A 24,060-nucleotide genomic window follows, 5' to 3' on the forward strand; every position below is an offset into this window, starting at 1 on the left:
GATCCCCTGGCCTTGGTGTGGAGGGGCTTCAGCAGGGGCTCCAGCGAATTTTTTTTTTATTTTTTTATAAATATATTCAAACAACGTATTATTAAAAAAACTCATAAATTATTAAAAAAACACAAATTAATAAAAAAAACACATTAATATCTAAAAATAAAATAAAAATTAAAGTACTAAAAAAAACATTATTCTTATTCTTCGGCTTGGTCTTCTTCGATCAACCTCTTTCGGATACGTTCCTTTTGCTTTTCCATTAGCATTTGATCGACCGGATTTAGGTTACTGAAGTCTCTAGTAAGAAAGTCCAAATCTCTCATTCGACTTTTTTCCTTTTTTTCATAAGAGACCACCTCCATGGTTTTGTTGAATTTATTGAGGGATTCAACAAGATTGGCGATGTTTACGGCTTCCCCCTCAGCCGGTTTTTTCCCCTTGGCGTCCCTTCCCAATGGCCGCCTCCTCGGCGGTGAAGACGTTTCCTCCTCCGCAATGTTTAGGTCGAATCCAACGCGGCAATCCGACCCGGTTGAAGTGCTATACACTCCAGACGAACTAGTTTTAGTCCGTTTCGGCCCTTACTTCCGCATCAACGTCCGGCGCCACCAGCTCAACCCACTTGGAACACCTTTTCAACCTATCCCACAACTTTAAATCGTCCCACGTTTTCACCATCCCATACCTCCGCAAACACTCCTGCTTCCACTCTTCGACCGTGAAATTGTAAACCGCCAAATCATCACTGCCACTTGGTCTCATACGACCGCTGTTCCTGTTGGAAAGATTAGTAAACAAGCCGACAAATTTTCTGATTTCGGACCACCGACCCAAAATCATATCGGCGTTCCGCTCTGTACTCCCAACGAGCATGTAGAACGTCTCCTTAACCTTTGTCCAAAAAATCTTGCTCTTTTGGTAGTCGGCTGCAAAATGAATAAATAAATTAGATTTCCATTTAACTTTTTTATTTAACTTTTTTATTAAAAATCATTTTTAAAAACGTTAAAACAATTACCGCAACGCCGATCGTCAGAAATGACTATCCAAGCCCGACACAAGGCTTCATTCTCATCCGATGACCACGGAGTGGCTTTCCGTTTCGTCCTCGGAGTCGAAGCCGGTCCCGACCCGTCCGTTGCAAGTTGTTTTTTCCGGTGGACGCGTCTTTTTGGTCCCGTAGCTTCACCGTGTGATTCTTGTGTCTCCGGAACAACAAAGTTAGGAGACGGTTGTGTGTTGGATGGTTGAAAGCCGGATGATTCTTGCGGCTCCGAATAAAACATCGGTTGGTGCGGTGACGACCATAAATCGTCGTCAATATAATCTGAATCAAGGTTTGGGTACCAATTTCCAGCCATTTTTTTTAAAAAAAGTTGAGAAGATGAATTGATTTTGGGTGAAGGTTTGAAGTTGTGGTATAAAAATGGGTGAAATGAGGTATTATATAGGAAAAATTTTTTTTTTTTAATTTAATAAGAGCCCAACGGCTCTTTTTCTAAAACCAAGACAAGCTTTTCTCTCTCTTCTCCCGCTAACAGGCTCACGCCTGCATGGTTTTTCTCGTTAGCGCCCCGGTGGTGTGGTGTTAGCGCCTGGGGGCGCGAGCGGAGGGGCTCTAGCGCCCCCGTTGAAGCCCCACACCCCTCAGCCTTAATGTTTGGGGGAGACTCAAGAATGTCCTCTAGGACAGCAAAAATATACTAGGTGAAAATAAGTTTAAAAAAACATCAATATTTATTTATCTTATATAGATCTTCTTCTCTAAATATAGAATATTCTAAATATGGAATAAAATAAAATGACAACTTAATTTATAAATTTCATAAATAGGTAATATCATATTGTAACATCACGTAAAATTCGGATAAAAAATGTCAACTTTTCAAAGTTTAGGGACGGAAATTGCCAAAATACAAACTGGAGGGTTAAAAATGAAAAATCTGATTTCCTGACCCATCGCGCTACGCGATGAGTCAGAAGAGAACCCATCGCGTACCGCGATGGGGCATCTGACAATTTGTGACACGTGTGCCACGTGGCACACGGTGGCACCGGTTGTCGCCACGTGTCACCACGTGGCAACACGTCCGCCACGTGGAGCGGTGCCTGCCACGTGTCGACACGTTGCAGACCTACCCGCCGCGTCATCTGACCTATATCGCGGTACGCGATAGGTCAGCCCAGGGACCCATCGCGTATCGCGATAGGGTTCCAAAAATCGCCTATAAATAGCGACCATGGACATTTCAAATCTGCACACCAAGTCAGCTTTAACCTCTCACTATCCTCTCTCTAGCCTTACCTCGATAAGCGTGCCATAATACCTCGATAAGCGTGCCCCGATCCTTGTTTGTGTGTAACGTTTCCTCGAAGTGCGTGCCACCCTCCACCCACATTTAACCAAGAATGGCGTTTGTTCTCGAAGTACGTACCCACGAGTATTGAAGATTTGGCATATTTCGATTAGCGTGACGACCAAAGTAAAGCGGCGTTGGAGTGCTGCTCGAGTCTCTAGAGTTTCTTTACGCCACTTAAGGTTAGGCGTAATATCGAATTCAATATAATTCAATATTATATTCAAGGCTTAAGCCTTAAGTCGAGGTTACACTCGATGCCTCGATAAAAGAAAACATAACAAAGAAAAGAATAAAATAACGATATTGAAGATTGTGATAACATATATATGTGTGTAAGTATATATGATTATATTCTTTGTTATGAAAATATTATTTAATGAATAAAGAGTATTCTTAAATAATAAAAGAAAAGATTACGTTTCTTGGAGAAGAAGAAACGTCGGGTTTTCAATATAAACTAAAGGTTTATAATTTACTTTTAAACTGGAAGTTTTTAAGTAAATAAAGAATTGAACTAAAGGTTCAATCGAGGATTGAGATATAAGACTAAAAGTCTTAAGCCGGATCGTGTATCCGACTAACAAATATTTATACTCGTACTATAGGTGTGGGATAAAGAAAAGGGAAAGACCCTTGGACGGTGAGTGAAGCCGATCCTAAAGAGACAAGGTGAATACGCCCCCAAACTTTTACTTATTTTAAAATGGGTCAACTTGCTTTAAGAAATTGTTTACAAGGAACTTGGTGTTCCTAAAACCATTATGAATAAGGGTATAAACCTAGCCCTCAGGCTGTGGTATACGTATGTCTGGATCCTTACATAGGTGGTACTATGCGATGTATGGGCATGATCGCACCACCCTTGGTCGTAGGATGCTCTCCTGCAGGGAGTATGACCGTTGTGTATATTTACGGGTACTTAACTAAGTCGGACGCTGCGGTGTTTGCTGAGGTGACCTTGCGTAGATGCTCGTATTTATAATGTGTTATTTGACTTGGTTATTCCTAAGCCACGTTGGGCCGAGGCAGGCGTAGCCTCGAGGGGTAATTAAGTAAAAGAAATGTTTTTGCGTCAGCGTGTTCACCAGCATTCGTTGCTGACGTATTTTCTTTCATTTTGCAGGTGAACAAGTTTAGCACTTGGAATATCGAAGTGCTTTGTATATAAACCGATGGCTCAGATTTCTTTTGTAATCTTAACATGATGATTTGTATTTATAAACATATAATCTTTTGTTAACTTAAACGGGTGTTCATAATCCCGTCTTTTGAATGTAAATATAAATTATACTTTTGATCTTTGAAGTTTTATAAGTCTTCCGCAAATAAATGCAACTCTGATTTATTTACAAACACGATACCAACTTATGGGTCGCACTTCTAGGCCTTATATAGGGGTGTGACACATATAGTCCTTCTAAACTTGTAAACATAATATTTCCTTAAATCATGTTTAAATGTATTGTATATGTGTATTGAATACTTGTGATTTCTGATAAATATGTTATTTAAAAGTTTAGAGATACATGAAATTTCCCTTTTCTAAACAACAAATGTTAGATTTTAAGCCATAATCCTTTTATATATAATACAAACCGAGCTACATATGGATAATGGGTAAGCGAGCAACAAGCTGCGCCGCTATCCCCTTTTGAATCGCAAAGCCTATTCTACTAAATATAAATCCTTGGTTCCTCGGGCTCTGCGAGTCACTGTGGACCACCTTCTGCACCCGCTCCAAGAAGCGAACCGCCTCGGGAGCTAGGGATCCAAAAGTGTCGAAGGCAAATGGAATGAACACGTGCTGATTCTCATGCTTAGCAACCTTCCTAGATTCCGCTCTCAAAACTGCCTGTCCCGATACGAAGCTATTGTCTCTCAGCCCCACCAACGGGGACGCCCAATGTTAGATTATTGTTCCAAAACGTGTTGTTCCGGACACGCTAACCGGCTCACGCCAGACCGTCCCAGACCTATCACGTGAGAGCCTGGGACGGTCTTATATATCTGATTGTAATGGTTTTTATTTAGATCACTTTGTTTTTGAACTATTTTAGTGGAAATACCATTTTACAAGTTAAATCATAAAAATAATCTAGTAAACAATACTAGATTATTATTTTACAAGTTAAATCTAGTAAACAATACTAGATTATTATTGATTATTTTTATTATTATATATCTTAAAAGTATAAATAAATATAAAAATAAAAGGTTAATAAAATCGCTATTGGTTTTGTAAACGACATGATGCAAAGTTTAAAATGTAAGAGTGTTTTTGTAAATTTGTGTGCAACTTTTAAATCTTTTATCCATTGTAAACGCCAATAAGATTAATATGTAACGACATAAATGTTTATTATTATAAGAAACTTAAAATATGTGTGTTGGTTCGTGAGCAATCGTGAGTCAATTGTCAAACAAAGCAGGATGTTATATAAGTTTTGATATGGTTAACATAACAATGATGGCTAAGGTTTTACCCAGTGAATCTACTTTTGACAAATTTACCCTTTGTGAAACAATCGCAATTGACTATGACGAGTACTTATAACAATGACGACTTGGTTGGAAAAAAAAATCATTGTCATAGATTGGGTCGAGTGTTGTAATCATGACAAATCAAAGGACATGAAGAACATGAGTGCATAGATGATACAATAGATGTTAGTGGGCTATGACACTAACAAGTCCATGTGTAGTCATAAAGCTCCACTATCAGATATTATGCGTCACGTGGCGTCTAGTCAGAGTTATGGTTTTTTACAAAAACAGGCTGTCCCCTAGGCATTATGCGCCACGTGACGCCCAGTCATTATTAATTTTATTTGTTTGTTTAAATACTAAATCATTTAAATAAATTAACATAAAATTAAAAATTACATTAAACTTCCAAATGAAAAATACATTAAACTAAATTAAAAAAAAATACATCAAATTAAAAAAAAAACATAAATAATACTAATAAAACTAAAACTCATTTATATTTTTCTAAAATTTTCGCTCGTCGAGTGGCTTTTAGAGATTGGACTATCGGGTCGTCTTCGGATAGCTCGTTTGATAAAACCTCGATGTCTTTGTCCATCTCATTCCTTCGAAGTAGGTCGACGGCGTCCAAATTTACTTGAAGTCGTTGGGTTCCACGTTCGTGTAAATCTTGGAGTCGAGAGTTCATTAACTGGAATTGGCTTTCCAATTCGGGATTCGAACCTGTTGCTGACGACGAAGCGGCCCCTTGACGGGCATATTGACCGAAACCGAGAATATTTTGGTTGTTATTTGGAAACATTTTGGTAGAAATATTTGTGTAAAAGATATAAATTGGTATAGAAGTGGAAAGAGTGCGTTAAAAAATGAGTTTGGTTTGTTTATATAGTATAAATATAATTAATATAAATTTTTTTTTTTAAAAAAAAATTCCCAACGGCTCCAAGACCCACCCACCCCAACGGCTATTTTTTTTATATGTGTGCCACTATGCGCGTTTTGTATAAAATGCAACCAAAAACAACTCGCCCCCCCCCCCCCCCCCCGCGTTTTAGTCTACAACGTTGGTGGCAACGTTACCATTACGGGTGGTCTTATATATGCTATAATAACCACTCATAACCACCCATGTAGTTTACTATAAATTATAAGACGCAATTATGAAGTAACCTCATAACAACATTTAACATTTTAGGACCTCCGTCCATTCAATGATGGTGCCATCCATAACTCACTAAGGCTGAGGGGTGTGGGGGGCTCTAATGGGGGCGCGAGTGGGGGCTCCAGCCAATAATATTATGACGTGTGGCAGAGAGAGAAACTAGATAAGGGGGGTGTTGGAGCCCCCGCTGGAGCCCCTGGCCCTGGTGTGGAGGGGCTCCAGCAGGGGCTCCAACACATTTTTTTTTATTAAATTAAAGAGCCCAACGGCTCATTTCTCATGTCCCAACGGCTCTTTCACGTCTCCCAATGTCCCTTTACGCCATATTGGTCCCGCTAAGGGGCTTGCGCCTGCTTTGAATTCCGTGCTCGCGCCCCTCTCGCGCCCCGGGGGTGTGGTGCTAGCGCCTGGGGGCGCGAGCGGAGGGGCTCTAGCGCCCCCGCTGAAGCCCCACACCCCTCAGCCTAAGGTTGCTTGGATCCTGAGTATAAAATAGGTGTCATAATAGGTAGACAACTAGGCATGTGAATGACAGAATAAAAACTATTTAATGGACTCTACTTTTAATCGAGCTAAAATGTGTCATGTCATGTAACTCGCTTATTAATCATGTTTGTATTAGTGTGTAAGAAAATGACACGTTTAGTTAAACATCTCATGTCATGTTTCACTCGTTTAACATGAAACAACATGTCTTAGCTCTAAATATAACGGATCTTTGGTTCCAACCCAATCCCCTTAAACTTATAATGGCATTTGTTGTCAAAGGCCTTTATACTCTTATTTTTAGCGACCTCGACAATTGATTTTTCACATCTGCATGTGAGTTAGAAAATCTATAGCGTTTTATCGCTTTTGTTGGCCATCTATTGATCAAAGTTGGTATCTCTTGCATGTGGATGAACCGAAGAATCAATTCCAGAACATATGTGATTATGTTCTCTTGACTACTAAGACGTGCATCCTCAGTTTGAAGTGTGGGGATACTAAAGTTAACGGATACAACGAAGCCATTCGGAGATCAAGGGACCGACAAGTGAACCACTTGTGAATCTCTTATGATGTAAAGTTGGACAAAGGTCATGGAAATGGAGTCATGTTCAATGATGATGCCTTGTAGTGCACTTAAATTGAAAGTAAGATGACCAAAGATGTATGTTTATTACATCATCACTACTATGATAAAAGTACATGTGAAAAATATGTTATTATAGCGATAAACAAACGTTGGAGAAGAAGTTTATTAAATGTTTTTGTTTCGCACTTTCACATATGCACCCCAAGTAATGGTGAGATCATGCAAAATATTATATGATTGATGTCTTAAGTCCACTTGTTTCTTTTTAAGATCTTTAGTCGTAAATGTTTGGATAAACATGCAAAAAATTGACTAATAATACTTAATAATTTTAAATAAGCTTTTTTCTTTGTCTATATATAACATGGTATTCATTCTTTAGTCAACTAATTTCAAAACTCAAAAGTCAACTGTTATTCATACACACACTCTAACACTGTTATAGCACCAAGAGAATTAAAATTGAAACTTTCACCTAGGTAACAATCATACAAAGCTCCAAAGAGGCTCAAATCGGCTTGTAAGAACCTACCACATATATATATATGTGTGTGTATTCTCGTTGTAAAAAAACTTCTGAAATGATCCAATACCTATATATATATAAGGATGACGATGTTTGGTAGCCTTGTAATAATTCCATTAAAAGACTACATTTGAATCGGTCAGGAGTAGAGTGTGTTTGGTTCATCGAGCTTTTTAATGGGTAAGTTTTAGAAACATGCTAACCGATTCAAATGGTTTCTCTTAATCGGTCAAACCCTATAGTGACTCAGCACAAGGTTGACAAACAACCCTTAAGTCAAACCAATATATACACCAAGGCACTTTCACACGGCCTACGTTTTTAAGATATCCATAGATAAAACATGAATTTAATCATGCTTACTCAAACACGCCACTAATAATTCTATGAAAATATAAATACCCCTATTACTGTTTTGAATTAACTAACTAATATTAACATGAATTTTATTTATTTTGAAGTTTTATTATAAACTATGATAGTAGAGTTTTTATTTCACACGAACGGTATTGGTGGCCATTCGAAAGGATGGCCCTAGTAAGAAGACAGCTCAAGCCTCAAGCCGTCCAATTTGGCTCTCAACCACTCTCCTTTTAGTAATGGAATTCTATCTTTTCAATTATTAAGGTACACATGTTTGTGTCAATATAAAATTATAAATTATATCATTGTAACTTTATAAAAGTCAAAATCAAATAATTATCATAAAAGTAATTATTTAGAGTTATGTATAAATCAAGCAATATTACACTCGTCTTGAAAAGTTGTTATCATAATGATTTATGTGTTATTTAAATTCTGATTATTTCAATCTTATAAAATCAGAATTGGAATGATCAAATACTACAAAATCCTTCATAGTGAACAATCAATCAAATCCAATAAAATGCAACTTTTGATTTGACAAAAGAAGTTACATAATTATACATATATTTAAAAATTCATAAATATGTGAGTTCATGTATCATGCATCATGTAATGATTCATAAATAAAATTTAAAGTCCAAAATGTTTTTTTTCTATATTAAATTTGAAACAAACAAAATTGAATTGTTCTCTTTATTTGGAAAAGGAATCACTCTCCTTAAAAAAAACCCAATTCCAAGTAATGATAATCATAATGATCTGTAGAAGATACACGACACATCTTTTTTATTTTCTTATGTTTAAAAAATCAAAAGTTGTTGATTTTGTCCATGTGATTGTGCCTAAATAAAAAACACACTTTATTTAAAAGGTTACATTAGACCTTAGAAATTTGTAATTTAAACTCTACTAATATTTTTACCTTTTTAGCTAAAAATTTCCAAAAGTTTTAATAGATATCTATAATATATATAAACGAAAACACAAAAATCCTACGTGTCGCGGTGTGGTCGCTCCCCTTTTTTTTGGAGTCACCATATTTGCTTGATTTTTAAATGGAGGCTTCTCATGCATTTGACCCGAATTCATGGGTATGGGTCTTACCAAACCCAGATATTCCTTAAACGGGTTATAACATCTCATTAAATTAAAAATTATTATCACCAAATTATTGATGTAAAAATCCTATAAAGATATAATAAAAATTAATATCTTATTTATTTTAAAAAAGATATATATATATATATATATATATATATATATATATATATATATTATTTAAATTAACAAACCAATTTGATAGTAAAAAAAAATAAACGGGTCTTGGGTCTCATCATACAATAAGTATATTATTAACTTTCATAAATATTATTTATAATTAACAAACCAATTTTATAGTAAAACAAATAAACGGGTCTTGGGTCTCATCAAAACCATATAGCTTTTAAACCGGGTTATGACATCTTATTTATTTGTGAAACAATTTATCATCAAACCATAAGTATATTATTAACTTTCATACAATAAAAATAATATAAATTCAAAAAATAAATAAATATTAGAACAAACAATATAAAACAACACCCGTAATACGGGGATAAAAACTAGTGTATTTATAGACGCGTAACGAAATTTTAAAACCATAATTCTAAAGAAGTTTATGTAAACATAACCTTGTACTTAGTATATAAGTAGAGTTTATGTAAACCTCACTATTTACGGACTTATATTAAAAAAGAAGAAATGTAAACAACAATCAGAGTGGCGCAGCGGTAGCGTGGTGGGCCCATAACCCACAGGTCCCAGCGGTAGCGTGGTGGGCCCAGAAATGTAAACAACAATCAGAGTGGCTTCCGTATTAATATTTTGTTTTTAATTTTTAATTTTGTTTTAAAGTTACATAAATGATCCTTGAACTAAAGCTGTTTCATCACATGCATTATATTTTCGTAAAATGTCGAAATGCATTGTAGTAAAGTATGTTGCTTGTCTGAAACAAGTATTATATTTTCTGTACGTGAACACATTTTATACTTTATTAGATGATGAACTAAGTTAAGTAAGAGTTGTAGATGTGGAAGAGAAACATGCATTCTTGCAAATTGAAGAATGTGCATGTTATGGTTACGATATTTAAAAAAAATCACCATCAGATAGAATGAAATAAAAACTAAAGGCAAGAAAACACAAGTTTACAATACTGGTACAATTATTCATCCATATTATGCATTCTGCATTTTGATATTAAAGTATGTTTATATTTGTTCCATCTAAATGTTCACTTTTAGATTTCTATTCAAATTATTTGAAGTGAAAAAAATAAATCAATATTGTTTTCAAATCGAAGGAAGTGCGGATATCTCTAATCGACCCGTCCATTCCTCTCCCGGTTTTAATGTAATCGGCTTCTCAACCGCAGTCCCATCCACGCATATTGTTTGTCGATACTCGTCATCACCCATATCCGCTATAGCTTTTGCTTTCTTCTCCCACGGGTTCCAAACAACTATACATAAAATTATAAACATGTTTAAATTTTTATCTAAGGTATTTAACAAGTCATTACATAAAAAGAGACAGACTGTTTTACCCGCGTCAGGAAGACCTTCCTTTCGTATAAGAAAAGTCCGCTTCTTTTCATGATCAAACACTCCAATCATATGAGGTGAACCAATGTAGATTCGATCCACCTGTGTGATAATTATTTTATCTATCGTGTCACAAAATAATTGTCCACTAGACAAAAATATATGACTTGTTACTCGTATATTAAAATTTTGTTATAACCTCTGATTCAAAGGTGAGTGCATCTCCTTGCTCCGTAAATCGCTCTTTATGGTGTAAATTATCGAGATAGTCGAGTGTTTCCAAGCCTTCGACTCTCACTTCACTAATGTCAGACACTGCGAAATACGTGTGGTATGCAATGGAAAAACTAAACGCCTTACAACCGATGTTTCTAACACGTGATATTAGCTTTAAAGCCCCATCGGGAGTCAACAATACTCTCAGTCGAAATTCAAAACTGTTACAAAAGGTTTAAAATATATGTTATATTATTCAACACTCATCCTACATTGCCAAAATGTTAATAGATAAAAAATGACAATATAAGATCACCTATGAGGCCAAACTCTCATATCTTCTTCGGAAGGTTTAAGTAGCAAGTCGATATACGCTTTCCCGTCACAATCTTTTTGATGAAGAGGCGGAGGGTTGTGGTCGATTTCCCATATCTTGTTTCGTGCAAATCCATGTTGCTCAAGAGAACCGCGATTTCCAAACTTTAAACATGTGACATTTGACACGTTAACCACGTTTAATATGACAATTGTGACATAAACAAACTAATTTATGAAACACCTTTAACTTGTTAGGGCATATTATTGTATGAACTCAAACATTTACCACTGTGTCACCCGTTTGAAGGTTAATAACACAAATATTATAGAGTAGCATAAGAAGTTAGAACCCTTAAATACCTGTGGAAAACAAATGGGGATTCCAGCTCTCACTGGTGCAGGTGGTTTGGTGTTTGCCTACAAAACATATTATTGAAAATGTCTATAGAATAAATTTTATAAAATGATTGATGTATATGGTATTATTATTATTATTACTATTATTTTTATTAATATGGAGAAAGAAAGGGAAAATTAATATGTCACCTTACTACTTCTAAATAACAGTTCCTCGCCACGTTCGTTTTTCCAAGATATAACTTGACCTCCATGCAGACTGACCTACGCGACCAAACATTTTTTGTTTTGTTTAAGGTTGTTTCACATTCTCGATTTAGTCCAACGTATGACTGTTTGGTGTGAGAACAAAACAACGAAGTGAGCACGAGATAGTATAAAAAAGATTAAAAAAAAAGAAATGTATTAACCTTAGCCGAAAAACCTTTAGCATTTCGAAGTGTAATAAGACCAACACCATTCTTATCTTTCGTGATTTTAACAGCTTCGATATCCTGATCTCCTAACGAAGAACTCATTGCGGGTTCTCTCTCACACATTGTGTCGCTAGAATAAACGTAATTAAATAGGAAAAAACATTGGAATGACTAAAGAAAGATGGAACTGTGAAGATGTACTTTTGCGTTAATGAGTGATATCTTTCTTGTGACTTCAAAGCCCATTTCTTGTGAAATGTTACCAACATTTCAACCACCAACACTTGGTTTATGGTTTGTAATTCCCTTTTGAAAACGTTACTGTATGAATGTGAGTATTTAGCAACAAAATAAAGTCACGTCTTTACTTTATTAGGCATAGAATTATATCCATGTAACAAGTCACAGCCATTAACAAGTTCTTCTGTAGAGTGTTGTAGACAGTTCAGCTATCTTTGATTCATAAATAGAATATACCAGTACTAGTATGATTGTATATGATTTATCTAGCGAAACATGACAATTAATGTGTGTTAATATGAACGGACCAACCAATATTTCTAGAAAGTCACCTACACTTAATTTAGTCTCGTCAAAACATGTTTAATTGTGAAGTTCTCTCCACGCCCAAAACCAATGTGTCTGCAACATGATAGGATCGATAATCTTATTAATCATAAATAAAGCTGTTATATAGCTAGTACATCCAACGTAGACTAACGAAAAAATGTGAGACCAGAAATTAATACCGAAAAACTCGAACAACCTATGACAAAGTAAATGGGCCGACCGGACTCCAACAGACTCGACAATGGGCTTACTAGCCGGTTATTGAAAACAATAAATAGCCCAATGCTTTTTAGAGCAAGAGGATGTGGAAGCGGGATGAATATGTGACACCCCATTACCAATGAAACACGAGGTGTGCGCCGAAGGTAATGCCAGACGGCATATCACATATTTCTATTTACGCATTATCATTTTGTACCGTACAAACCAGCTAAGCAAAGAAAAGCTGTGGGATGTGAAAGATAAGACGTTAATATGGTCGAAAGATGATTTCGGGATGGCATGGGAAAACAGAGAAAAAGTTGACTTGGCTCTAACGTGAAAGAGAAAGGGATGAAAGACTCAAGAACGGTGAAAGATTTACAAAACCACTCTTCTATCAGGATTACACTTGATTCACATATGGTCGAAAGATGGTTTGGGAAAACAGAGAAAATGAGAACTTTTCTTTACATAAATCTAGTCTATTTCCAAACTTTTCAGAGAACATAATGGAAGTCAAATATTGTAGCAAACTTATAGATAACATATATTTTCAATGAAGGGAAAGCAGAAATAACTTGCTAATGATACACGCCTTGAAAGTCGATCATGAGAAGAAGTCTATCCTAAACTCCTCACGAAGCCGCACATATGGCCCCTGGAAAATAATCATTCACCAAGTAATTGTAAGAATAATTAAACACACTAATGAAAATATTTGCTTGATTCAACAATTTCACTTAATTTGCTATTAATAATATCATTCCTTGAATTTAGCATAGTTATTAAAAGCCCTTGCCTATTGCGCCTAGGCCCATTTTCCAGGCCAGCCCAATATCTGCGCTTCTAGTTCCTAGGCCCTCGCTTCTTGAAGGTGACAACACCTCTACTGGCATTGATGACGAATCAAGAACAATAGTCATTTGAACGTTTACTATTTATTACTTTTTGTCCTCTTGGTTTTTATGTTTTGAACATTTTGGTACTTTACTTTGAACAATTTGTTATTCAAGTTTTGGAATTACATTTGAATCTCGACTCTTTTAGAGCTTTTGGTACTAATAGCTTTTGTTTATTATATATGAAGAATAGTATTATTTTTCTAATACATAATATATTTATATATTTTTTATTTAAGTGCGTTTTTTTTGTCTAAGGCCCTCACTAATTTTGCGCCTTGCGCCTAGGCCCCAGGCGAGGCCTATGCGCCTTAAGTGCGCCTAGCGCCTTTGATAACTATGGAATTTAGGAGTAAATAAACGATAGTTGTTTTAATATTATTTAGTGTTTGTTTTTTCTTTGTATAATAATAAAGAACACCCAACCTGTATTTCCACATGTCTGTACAAAAACTCACAAATACAACTTTCTATAAACATTAGAATAAAAGAATTTAGTAATTTTCATGCTTTAAAAATTACTTGTGATGACTTTTGACCCATTTAACATTTCCACTTTTTATCTAAATTTTAAGGTACCCAAATCGACCCATACATAAGTAAAAGGGGGTGTTAAGAGGAACAACCTGAAGACCAAGACGCGCAACAAAACTTCCCTTCGTCTATATGCTTTACATCAAGACCAATGAACCATGATCCAACACTGACATCGTCATGAGCATATGCACGAAGTATAGATCTAGCAAGCAGAGGATTAAATCACTGATCATGAATAGATCATAACAAATGACACAAACAGGCGCATTAAAAGTAATACAAAAAGTAAATGCTAACTTGTTTATTGAGATAAACTGAGCCAGGGCTCGAGATATAGCAAATATTTCTCCGGAAGCATGTCGAAAATATCTGTGTGCAGAAACAAGTTCAATTTAGTCAGTAAACACAATACACGCAGGCATGAAATGATAAAATGCTATTGGGAACTTACGATTTTTTATCCCCAAATTTCCACCATTCGGGTTCATACCATCTGTCACTCCTGCAATATATCAAGGGCGACAACTAATGAAACTAAACTTTCGATAAAAATATAAATAAAAACAATAACAGAAAAAATCTCACGGTTTGGAGAAAACGCCACCAGATTTCATACACCCAATATAGGCTCGAGGTGTGTTCACATGGTTTGAAAGAATAGCACCAAGTGCATCTGCATAATAAATGATAATTCATACAAGTAGCACCAAGAGCCACTGAATAATAAATAGAAAATAATTAAATATTTATTAGACTACATACCAATATTTAAATAAATGTCATCATTGACCTTCACATAGAACTCTGCGTCCCAGTGTTGTAATGCATCAATAAAGAACATCTTGGTTTTTACTGGCTGTTCTTCTAAAGACTCCACATGATCGTTCTGTTAAAGAAATGATGTATAAAAAAAGATTCATATTATGTCAAATCAATAACTAAGAATGCCAGATATTTGAACATACAAGAATAAGGAAATCGTTCGTCCTTTTGTTCTCATTGTTGATATCACTTTCCGAATTGTTTCCACGATTCGAGCTGCAAACGTATGTCAATGATGCAAAATCAGATTTGACTCTAAATCATCTTTTGTTTGTATTAATTACTAAAAAAACATACCTTCTGCCTATAACAAATCGTATGATTATGCCTTTTTCGTCTTCCAGCTTTTTTAGAGTTGTCCCTGCATGAAGTGTTTCAGGTAAATTATTAATTGTGATACGTAAAAGTGAATGAGAAATATATGAATAATTACAATGAAGAGAAACCCTCAATATATACAAGTGAGAAACCCTAGAAAAACCTATGTTAGGCGACACGAGTGGCATATATAACAAAAAAGTCAAAAAACTAGTAATAAAATGAATGGTACTGCAAGGCATCATAGAAGCTTAGCTCACAAGCAACAATAATTCAATTTATCTTATCTTCAAAACCTATATTGATTGCCCCCCAAGTTGCTTCATCTCGATCCACATTAGATAAGATAGACGATATACATGCCTAAAGATCAACCAAATGCTACTTGGAATTTATTTGTGCAGTGTGAGAAAGCGGATCCTTCTCTTTTCTAGACCTCATGGATAGAAGCAAAGTGACATTAGGTAGATCTTTAGGCATATGTACCATTTCTCAAACAAAAATCTATGTTTTGGTCTATAACTTGGTGTGACTGTAATCAAACATAAATAGAGCAATTAATCAAGTGGCATAAGAACAAACCTACACAAAACTCATTTACCATGTTACTTATTGATACTCCTACACAATTCAAGTTTGAAATCCCTCTCATTACATATACAAACTAAAATGAACTAACAATTTGAAGATAGTTGAGTTAGGATGAAACTCACAAAAGGAAAGGGAATTCTACCAGTAGGCATCCATGCCTTACGAATCGCATCTCTATTATGTCTGCGACCAAATCCCGTAAGAATCCCTACAACTGCAAGAAGCTTCTTTTTTTCACCATTGCCTTTAGTTTCTATCAAATTCTTTGAAACAAATCCTTCCTTCTTAGCTTCATCTAGCTCCTTCTGAAGCATAGATATCTTCTTTTGCTGTTCCCTGTGTATAATAAAAACTAATCCATAATCTAGTTCAAACTTTCTTTTCCCTAGATCTAGGGTTTATAAGTAGGCAAATTAAATCTGAAACTGAAGGTAGCAAAATTGGCACGAATAGAAATACTAGCCTGCATTCTATAACTTTTAATGTGTCATCTACAGATATGGCAGACCCCCCCTGCAAATGCAATCATATGTTTAAATTATTGTATTTCAATATGATTACAACAAGCAGTAATACTCTTTGAGATAACATTCTTAAAAAATGACAACATATTAAGCAAAATAACTAGGGGGTGTTCAGTATTCGAATCGGACTCGGAAAACTCAAAATTCAATTCGAATCAAAATCGGTTTCCAGATTCGAATTAGGTTTTTGAATATTTGAATTCAAATTCGATTCTAAATTCGGATTCAAATTATACATTTTATAGATAGAAAGAGACACACACGACTACTAATAAAAGCTTCTACTAAAACTTTAAATTCAGACATTTAATAATAAATATAATAATCAACCCAACAAAGAATTACCCTAAATCACAAAATGTGTAAACTTCTAACTTTCTGTATTTGATTTCTGATTCATATAGTTTGTTAAATCGTTTAATGCTTTGTCATTTGATTCTGAATCTAGAGCAGTTTGTTAACTAGGGCTGTTAAATGTACAAATCCAACTCGAAAAACTCGAAATTCGATCCGAGTAAAGTACACAAATTGCTAATCGAATTCAAATCCAGCTTCAAACTTTCGAATTGATTTAGTAATCGAAATCAAATGCAGCTTACAAAACTCGAATTCCGATTCAGTTCAACCAAGTTAAGTAAATGAATTTCGAATTGAACTGAATCCAGCTCAAAAGTCATCAACTCGAATGCCGCTCAAAAAACTCCTAAATTCGATACGGTTTGATCCAAGTTAAGCAAACAAATTCAATCCAGCTTCAAACTTTAGAACCGATTTCAAAAATCAAATTCGATAATCGAATTCGAATCCATCTCAAAAAACTTGAAATCCGATTCGGTTCAATATGTGTCAAGCAAACAAATAAATTCGAAACGAGCTTCAAACTTTCGAATCAAATTCAGTAATCTAACTTCAATTCAAAGCCGGATCCAGCTTCAAACTATCAAAACTCAAATAATTAATAATAATTCAAGCATTCGAAATTTAATTCGTTAAACACTCTTTACAAATAACTAGAACGAATAATAAAGGAAGTAGTAACTACTACTACCTGACCGGTTCTTCTATCAAGCTCTTTGACTAGATAAACCCTAGACTCCGCCTCCTGCCACAATCTATAAACAAAAACACAATTGATATTATTAATAAGAAAATTAGGTTAAATGATTAGTTAATTAAAGTGACCTGCAGGCGACGAAGAAGGCGGCCATGGTGGCGAACATGGAGAGAATGAGCCATTGAAAGGCTGATCCAGTCGAAGGTAGCCGGTGACTGGAACCACGGCTACGCATTTTTTATGTTATGTTAATGTTAATGTTAATGTGTGATGATGATTATTATTATTATTATTATTATTATTATTACTGTGCTGGATCTGTGAGTGAGTGTTGTCCGTGGATGGTGGTGAAATGCAAAGTGCGCTTGGTGGCTGGCAGTTGGTGTGAGAAAGAGATAGAGGGCCAACAAACAAACTAACAAACAGACTGATGTAGAATAATAATAATAATAAGTCTACTGACACTCATTAATTTATACTTGATATAAACTCCAACTTTGATACTAGAGAAGCTCGAGACGTACTGATATCGATTCTGAAATCTGAATATATTTGGTACGATATCAATTTGGTATCGTCGCTACTGAATCGATATCAAGTTTTGAGTTTTCAGTACTAATACGGTACCGGTACCAAAAACGTCCAGCCCTATTTGATACGAAACTAAAATAATATGGTACACCATCTACTTCTTCTACTTTGAAAACATAACGGGCTCGGCTTATTTCGAGTTTTGTACACACAAGCCGAGTCCGAGCTCGGCTTATTTCGAGTTTTTTTTAAAGCCCGAGCTTGACTTGTAAGTTGTTTTCCAAATGTGGACTCGACTTGTTTATTATTAATTAATTAATTTATATATGTTTTTAATTATATTTATATTTATCTATTTTGAAAAAAAAAACTTTAACGATCCTAAGCTCGTCTTGAGCTCGTCTAGTACCTTAAACGAACTAAAGCTCTGGTCGAGCTCGTTATGCAATGCAAAACTATACATAAAAGTCCAAAAGAGGAAAAACTTAAAAATACACATGGCTTAACGAGCCTAAACGAGCTTCACATACAAGGCTTGAGTTCGGGCTCGATAACTAATCGAGTTTTATTTTGAGACTCGAGCTCAAGCTCGAAAAGCTTGGCTCGTTTCAAGCTTTTTATTAATCAAAGTTTGAGTAGCTTGGCTTGTTTGCACCCCTAGGGTTAATCACTTATGTAACTATTAACTTTGGTTATAACCGCGAAGTGTTTTTCATAAAGAGATTAAACATTTCGTTATGTTTGTTACTCGCATAAGGACGATATTTATTATTGTTTCTGGAACGTTTTCAAAACAGAAATTTCATATTCGTTACTTGATTTTTTTGAATTATTTGATTAAATATTTGGTGTACAGTTAAATTACATTTTGAAAGTGATCTACATGATTAAAAAGACTTGTCTAGAGAACTAAAATCTACAAATCCTATATAAAGGTATATAAAAGGAGTGAGGCGGCATGCACGGAGGAGAGGGAAGTCCTTGATTGTGAACATGAAGGAAGGGTGTGTTTTGTGAGTGGGAGGAGAGAGGTTGATGGTTGTCAGATTTTTGCTGAAAAGTTCAAGTGTGACGATCCGTGGGCTTCGAATAGATGCCTATGAGCTTCAAATCATTGTCGATGCTCTAAATATTCCTTACAAGAAATTAATACTCTTTTTCAAAACAAAACTGCCATTTAGAAAAGAAAACGATTGACAAAGTTTTTACTAGTATCCAGCGATAGCCTCGCGATTTCTTTGTTGGAGGTTGTGAATTCAAGTCTTGCTTTAAGAAATTTATGTCAGCTTAAGCCAACTGGTTTTCCCTATTATGGGTTTTCTCTTGGGTGGTGAGCTAGGTCATCATCATCGCTTTCTGTTATTTAGACGGAAGGATGATTTATTTGCTAGGGTGATATCAAGTGTTATGGTTGCAATTGGTAAACTCATTGCTCCAATAATCAATATATAACATATGAAGGGAAACAAAGGATGTTCTACTTGATATATATACCATTTAAGTTAACAAAATCATTTGAATATGTATCATCAGTAGAAAAGTATATATTGCAACTCTAATATAAAGATTTATAACCGTTGCATTAAATCCGCCCATACATGACAATGAGTTCATACCCCAGGGTTATATTTGAAGTTTGGAAAAAGACAACCATGAACCGTGTCACTTCGAAGACCAACCATGTGCCACTCCAAGAAAATGTTAGATCAAGCTATATCATTGTGATAAGTTAACACTTATGGATCTTATCGTATAGTCAAAATCCAACAAACCGTATACCACTGCTTTATTATATTTATATGTAGCAAAATTCTATTTAACTCACAAGCTTTTACTTTACTACAAATGTAATAATATGCTTATCATGATATTTTTTTTTTAAATTCTAAAGCTGAAGTTTTTTAAATTTAAAAGCAGAAGTGGTATGAATAGTCTAAAAATGTTAAGATAATATTTTTCCTTTTTAAATGATGAAGATTCAAGTCTTACGAAGACGTAAATTGTACTTAACTTTATAAAAAATTAAATATCTATATATGAAAAAAATTAAATAACAAATAACTAACGAGTCAAGCCCGAGCTTGATAATCATACACAACTCAAACTTGAGCGTAAGAAATATTGCTTGAAACAAGCCGAGATCGAGTTACTTTAAGTTAGCAAGTCTAGCTTGAATTTCAGCAAGACTGTCGCACTCAACTCAACTCGTTTGCACATCTAAGTACTAGGGTGGAGGGTATCAACTCAAGAAGCCACAAAGCAAGGCTGAGGTGGAAAACATACTTCACGAAAACACCGCCTATGGTCTTCAGTACCACAAGGTCTTAGCTGAAGCAAGAAGACAACCCGAATTAAAAAAAAAAAAACTTCGTAAAGATACTGTAGGTGTGATTTAAAACCGGAAACCCACACCGAGTGGTTATTCAAAAACCCATATACAAAAAATTCGGTTTTAGCGACAAACGCACCCAGACCGTGAGACCGACCAATGTATGCCCCTAGGTCCTAGAGAGTTTGAGAGGGCGGGAGGGAGTGGAGCTTGTCTTTTTAACTCTTCATCTATATCACTCACGTGTTTCCAAATTTCCAATCAACATCACCAAAAAATAAAAAGTCAGGGGGTGTGTTTGTAGTTTTACTACACTAAAAGGACTAGTTGGTAAAATATAATAACACGTTTCATGCGACACTGGACGATTAAATCTAAATAAATAAATAATAATATCATCAATTCATCATCAATCACAACTCCTTGATTCATTCAATCTGACATCTGCCTCAATCTCATACAATCAATCTCTGAAATTCAGATCCGAAGATGAACGATGCGGATGTGTCGAAGCAGATTCAGCAGATGGTCCGATTCATCCGCCAAGAAGCCGATGAAAAAGCCAACGAGATTTCCGTTTCCGCTGAGGAAGTAAGTCTCCAGTCAAATCTAAATCAATTCGATTATTATTATTATTATTATTATTATTATTATTTTTATTAGTGAATTATTATGAAATTAGGTCCGAATATTTGACTAGTTATCATTAATATTATGCACGATACGGTTATTCTGTGATTAGGTCAATTGTTGCATGAAGTTAATATTGAGAGTTTATATTGATATCCGGACGAGTCGATTTATCATCTACAGATATAGTTTAGGCTACGTATATAACATCGTGAATCTGTGATCTAATTTCGGCGGTTATTGAGCTTTTAGTTGCGTTGATTGGGATATAAATATTCAATGTTGGGAGGTTTTAGGTTGAGGTGCTAATTGTAACCGCCTAACTGAATCGAAACCGGTTATTAACCGGTAAAGTAGAAATCGGTAATTAACTGATTGAAATTTGAAACCGATGTTTTGGAACCGGTTTGAACTTTTGAGACAGGAACCGACTGGTAACCAGTTAACCGAGTATAGGTTCATACGGTTAGTGTTAATAAGGTTAAATTCAGTAGTTTATTGGCGGTTAAAAACCGATTGGTTACATAGGTTACGGTTTTTTCGTTTAAATACCGGTTGGGAACTGTAACGGTTTTGACCGTTTGACCAATAACCGGTTACAGTTAGAAACCGATATTCTAAAAACTGGTTAACCAGTATTTGCACAATTGCACCTCTAATTTCAATTAGTGAATCACAAAAAAACTTGAGTCAGATTGTCATACTATAATTTTAATGACATGAATTTTAGTATGAACTGTAAGGGGTTGTCGTGTATGGTAGAACGTTTGTTCATTTATTTGGTTGATTGCTGCAGGAGTTAGTTGAGAGTTTGTAAATAAATCTAGTTAATTCAGTTTTATGATTCGTAGCGGATATCTGAGTTTACTTAACTGTGTATTTGAGTATGACAGCATATTAGGTTTTTGGTTGAATGCTGCAGGAACTTAGTGGTTGGTGGTTTCAATTGATAACTCATATTGAACTTAAAAGTCGGACTAAATAACTAAGTGCAATTTTGTATTTTGTAGTAATGGGGTTGGTAGGTATATATTCACGTTACTTGAAATTTATTTGTTTCTTATCGGTTATTGTTGTGTGATTGCAATTACAAATTGAACTCAAATCAAGTCAGTTTTACACAATCAGTTTCCATCAATCTAAGCCACATTTTAACGATTAAGTAGCTACGATTATAATAGCAGGCACACATGTCAACACTGCATATTAATAAACTATAATTGTTTGACTATTGCAGGAATTTAACATTGAGAAATTGCAATTAGTTGAGGCAGAGAAAAAGAAGATCCGACAGGAGTATGAACGCAAACAGAAGCAAGTTGAAGTTCGTAAGAAAATGTAAAATTCCCCAAACATGTTTACTCAATTTCTTTTATGTGCATACATCATATTTATATTTTGAAATAAACTATGTAAGGCAAATAGTACTAAATAAAACTTCTCACAACTTTTATTACAGTGAATATTCCATGCAACTTAATGCTTCTCGGATCAAGGTTCTTCAAGCACAAGATGACTTGGTTAGTGCCATGAGAGAAGCAGCATCAAAAGATCTTTTAAACGTGAGCCATCACAAGCACCAGCATCATCATAACTATGAAGGACTGCTGAAATCTCTAATTGTCCAGGTACTAATCAACCATATATTAACCCATACATAATACTCTTAACAATACCATAATATATCACAACAAGCTATGTGTTTCTAGGGTTTACTCAGACTGAAAGAACCATCAGTGTTACTGCGTTGCCGAAAAGAAGACGAGCATATTGTTCATTCGGTTCTTGATGCAGCAAAAGCCGAATATGCAGAGAAAACACAAGTTCATGAACCCGAGATCATAGTTGACAGTATCCACCTTCCACCTGCCCCGTCTCATGATGATCCTCATGCTCTTTCTTGGTACATTTTTATTATTGAGTTATTTTTTTCTATCTATTTAATTTTAGGCTTGTAAATGAATTAAACAAAATTTGAACTGGACATTTTTGTATTCGTTTGTCTAACTTTAACCAAACAAACGATTGAACTTGAACAATTAAACAAACCGGGATTTTCGTTCGTGTTTGTTCATTAAGGAAATGAGGGCATTCGTGTTTGTTTGTTGATTGTATAAACGAACAGTTAACACACATAAACGAATGAATGTAAGTGAACATAGATGAACAAAGATAACCGATCGAATAGCAATTAAATTTAAGCTTGGACACTAATTTGTCTGGCCTAAAAGCCTAATTGTGGGTCTAAAATATTTAGCTGAATATATGAGTGGACATAACGAACGAACGAACTTAAACACAAATAAACTAATAAACCTAAATGAATGTTGACTAATGAACGAACTAGACATGTGCTCATGTTCGTTCGTTTAATAAACGAACATAAACAAACTTGTTGAACAGTTCACTGAAAGTTCTGTTCATTTACAGGCCTACTTAACATTGAAAAAAAGTGTCTTATGTTGTTTTGGGTTTTCAGCTCTGGAGGTGTGGTTTTGGCTTCTCGTGATGGTAAAATTGTGTTTGAAAACACGCTTGATGCTCGTTTGGATGTTGTATTTCGTGGGAAACTTCCTGAGGTACCATTTAATTACATTTTATGCGATCACACATTCAAGGAAGAAACTTGTGTGTTTTTATTCACCTTTTGAATATGTTTGCAGATTCGCAGGCTATTGTTTAGCCAGGTTGGTGCTTAAAAGAGGTCGGTGATATGTTGTATCTATATATGTATTCATTCCAAGCCTTAATGAGAAGAATCGGAATCAGTTGTCATCATCATCTTCATGGTATTTAAATATTTATGTTATTGTGACACTTTGCTTAGTGGACCACAACTCATTTGTTTGAATAAATAAACGTTGCTTGTTACATTCTTTTAAGACTTATTTTATTACCCTTGTGAAATGTAATGTTTAAGACCTTGTTTGAAACTGCTATTGGTGTTTTGTGTTTTTGTTGAGTTGTTTTTTATAAAGATTATAATTTACTATCAATAAACCTGATTAGGAAGGGAAAAGTTGATGTTACTTTTCCAGAAGTTAATCTTTTGTTACGTTCTTTTTATTTCATTTAAGCCTCTAGTCAACATGTTATGTAAACTAATCAAATTACTTTCATTAACTTCGAGATTGTATTACATATATTCATGCAAAGCATAACGTATTATGTAATATAAAATGA

The 24,060-nt window shown here is 34.9% G+C and overlaps 3 protein-coding genes across 3 annotated transcripts; 1 reads left to right on the top strand and 2 right to left on the bottom strand.

Annotated features, from left to right (window-relative positions):
• Positions 1-10,305: 10,305 nt before the first annotated feature.
• Positions 10,306-12,529, bottom strand: LOC143537624 (putative glucose-6-phosphate 1-epimerase). The gene is made up of 7 exons (XM_077031352.1): positions 11,866-12,529; positions 11,645-11,719; positions 11,459-11,515; positions 11,097-11,260; positions 10,764-11,001; positions 10,567-10,666; positions 10,306-10,482 (listed from the first exon to the last, which is right to left on the bottom strand). Exons 1-7 carry the CDS (start codon positions 11,992-11,994, stop codon positions 10,313-10,315), a joined length of 933 nt encoding a protein of 310 aa, XP_076887467.1. The 5' UTR covers positions 11,995-12,529; the 3' UTR covers positions 10,306-10,312.
• Positions 12,530-13,091: 562 nt separating this feature from the next.
• Positions 13,092-17,648, bottom strand: LOC143537625 (hydroxyproline O-galactosyltransferase HPGT1-like). Its single transcript, XM_077031353.1, has 12 exons — positions 17,516-17,648; positions 17,382-17,445; positions 16,273-16,322; positions 15,952-16,145; positions 15,198-15,261; positions 15,044-15,116; positions 14,841-14,964; positions 14,664-14,751; positions 14,530-14,580; positions 14,376-14,447; positions 14,168-14,280; positions 13,092-13,300 (listed from the first exon to the last, which is right to left on the bottom strand). Exons 1-12 carry the CDS (start codon positions 17,620-17,622, stop codon positions 13,278-13,280), a joined length of 1,023 nt encoding a protein of 340 aa, XP_076887468.1. The 5' UTR covers positions 17,623-17,648; the 3' UTR covers positions 13,092-13,277.
• Positions 17,649-20,638: 2,990 nt separating this feature from the next.
• LOC143537646 (V-type proton ATPase subunit E-like) lies at positions 20,639-23,833 on the top strand. The gene is made up of 6 exons (XM_077031368.1): positions 20,639-20,838; positions 22,115-22,215; positions 22,337-22,505; positions 22,587-22,780; positions 23,357-23,456; positions 23,541-23,833. The coding sequence occupies exons 1-6, from the start codon at positions 20,737-20,739 to the stop codon at positions 23,574-23,576; spliced, it is 702 nt and encodes a 233-aa protein (XP_076887483.1). The 5' UTR covers positions 20,639-20,736; the 3' UTR covers positions 23,577-23,833.
• Positions 23,834-24,060: the final 227 nt, after the last annotated feature.

Source organism: Bidens hawaiensis, unplaced genomic scaffold (genome assembly GCF_021521415.1).
Source record: "Bidens hawaiensis isolate Kalapana, Puna unplaced genomic scaffold, B.hawaiensis_p1.1 tig00011271_1, whole genome shotgun sequence".
Taxonomy (NCBI): domain Eukaryota; kingdom Viridiplantae; phylum Streptophyta; class Magnoliopsida; order Asterales; family Asteraceae; genus Bidens; species Bidens hawaiensis.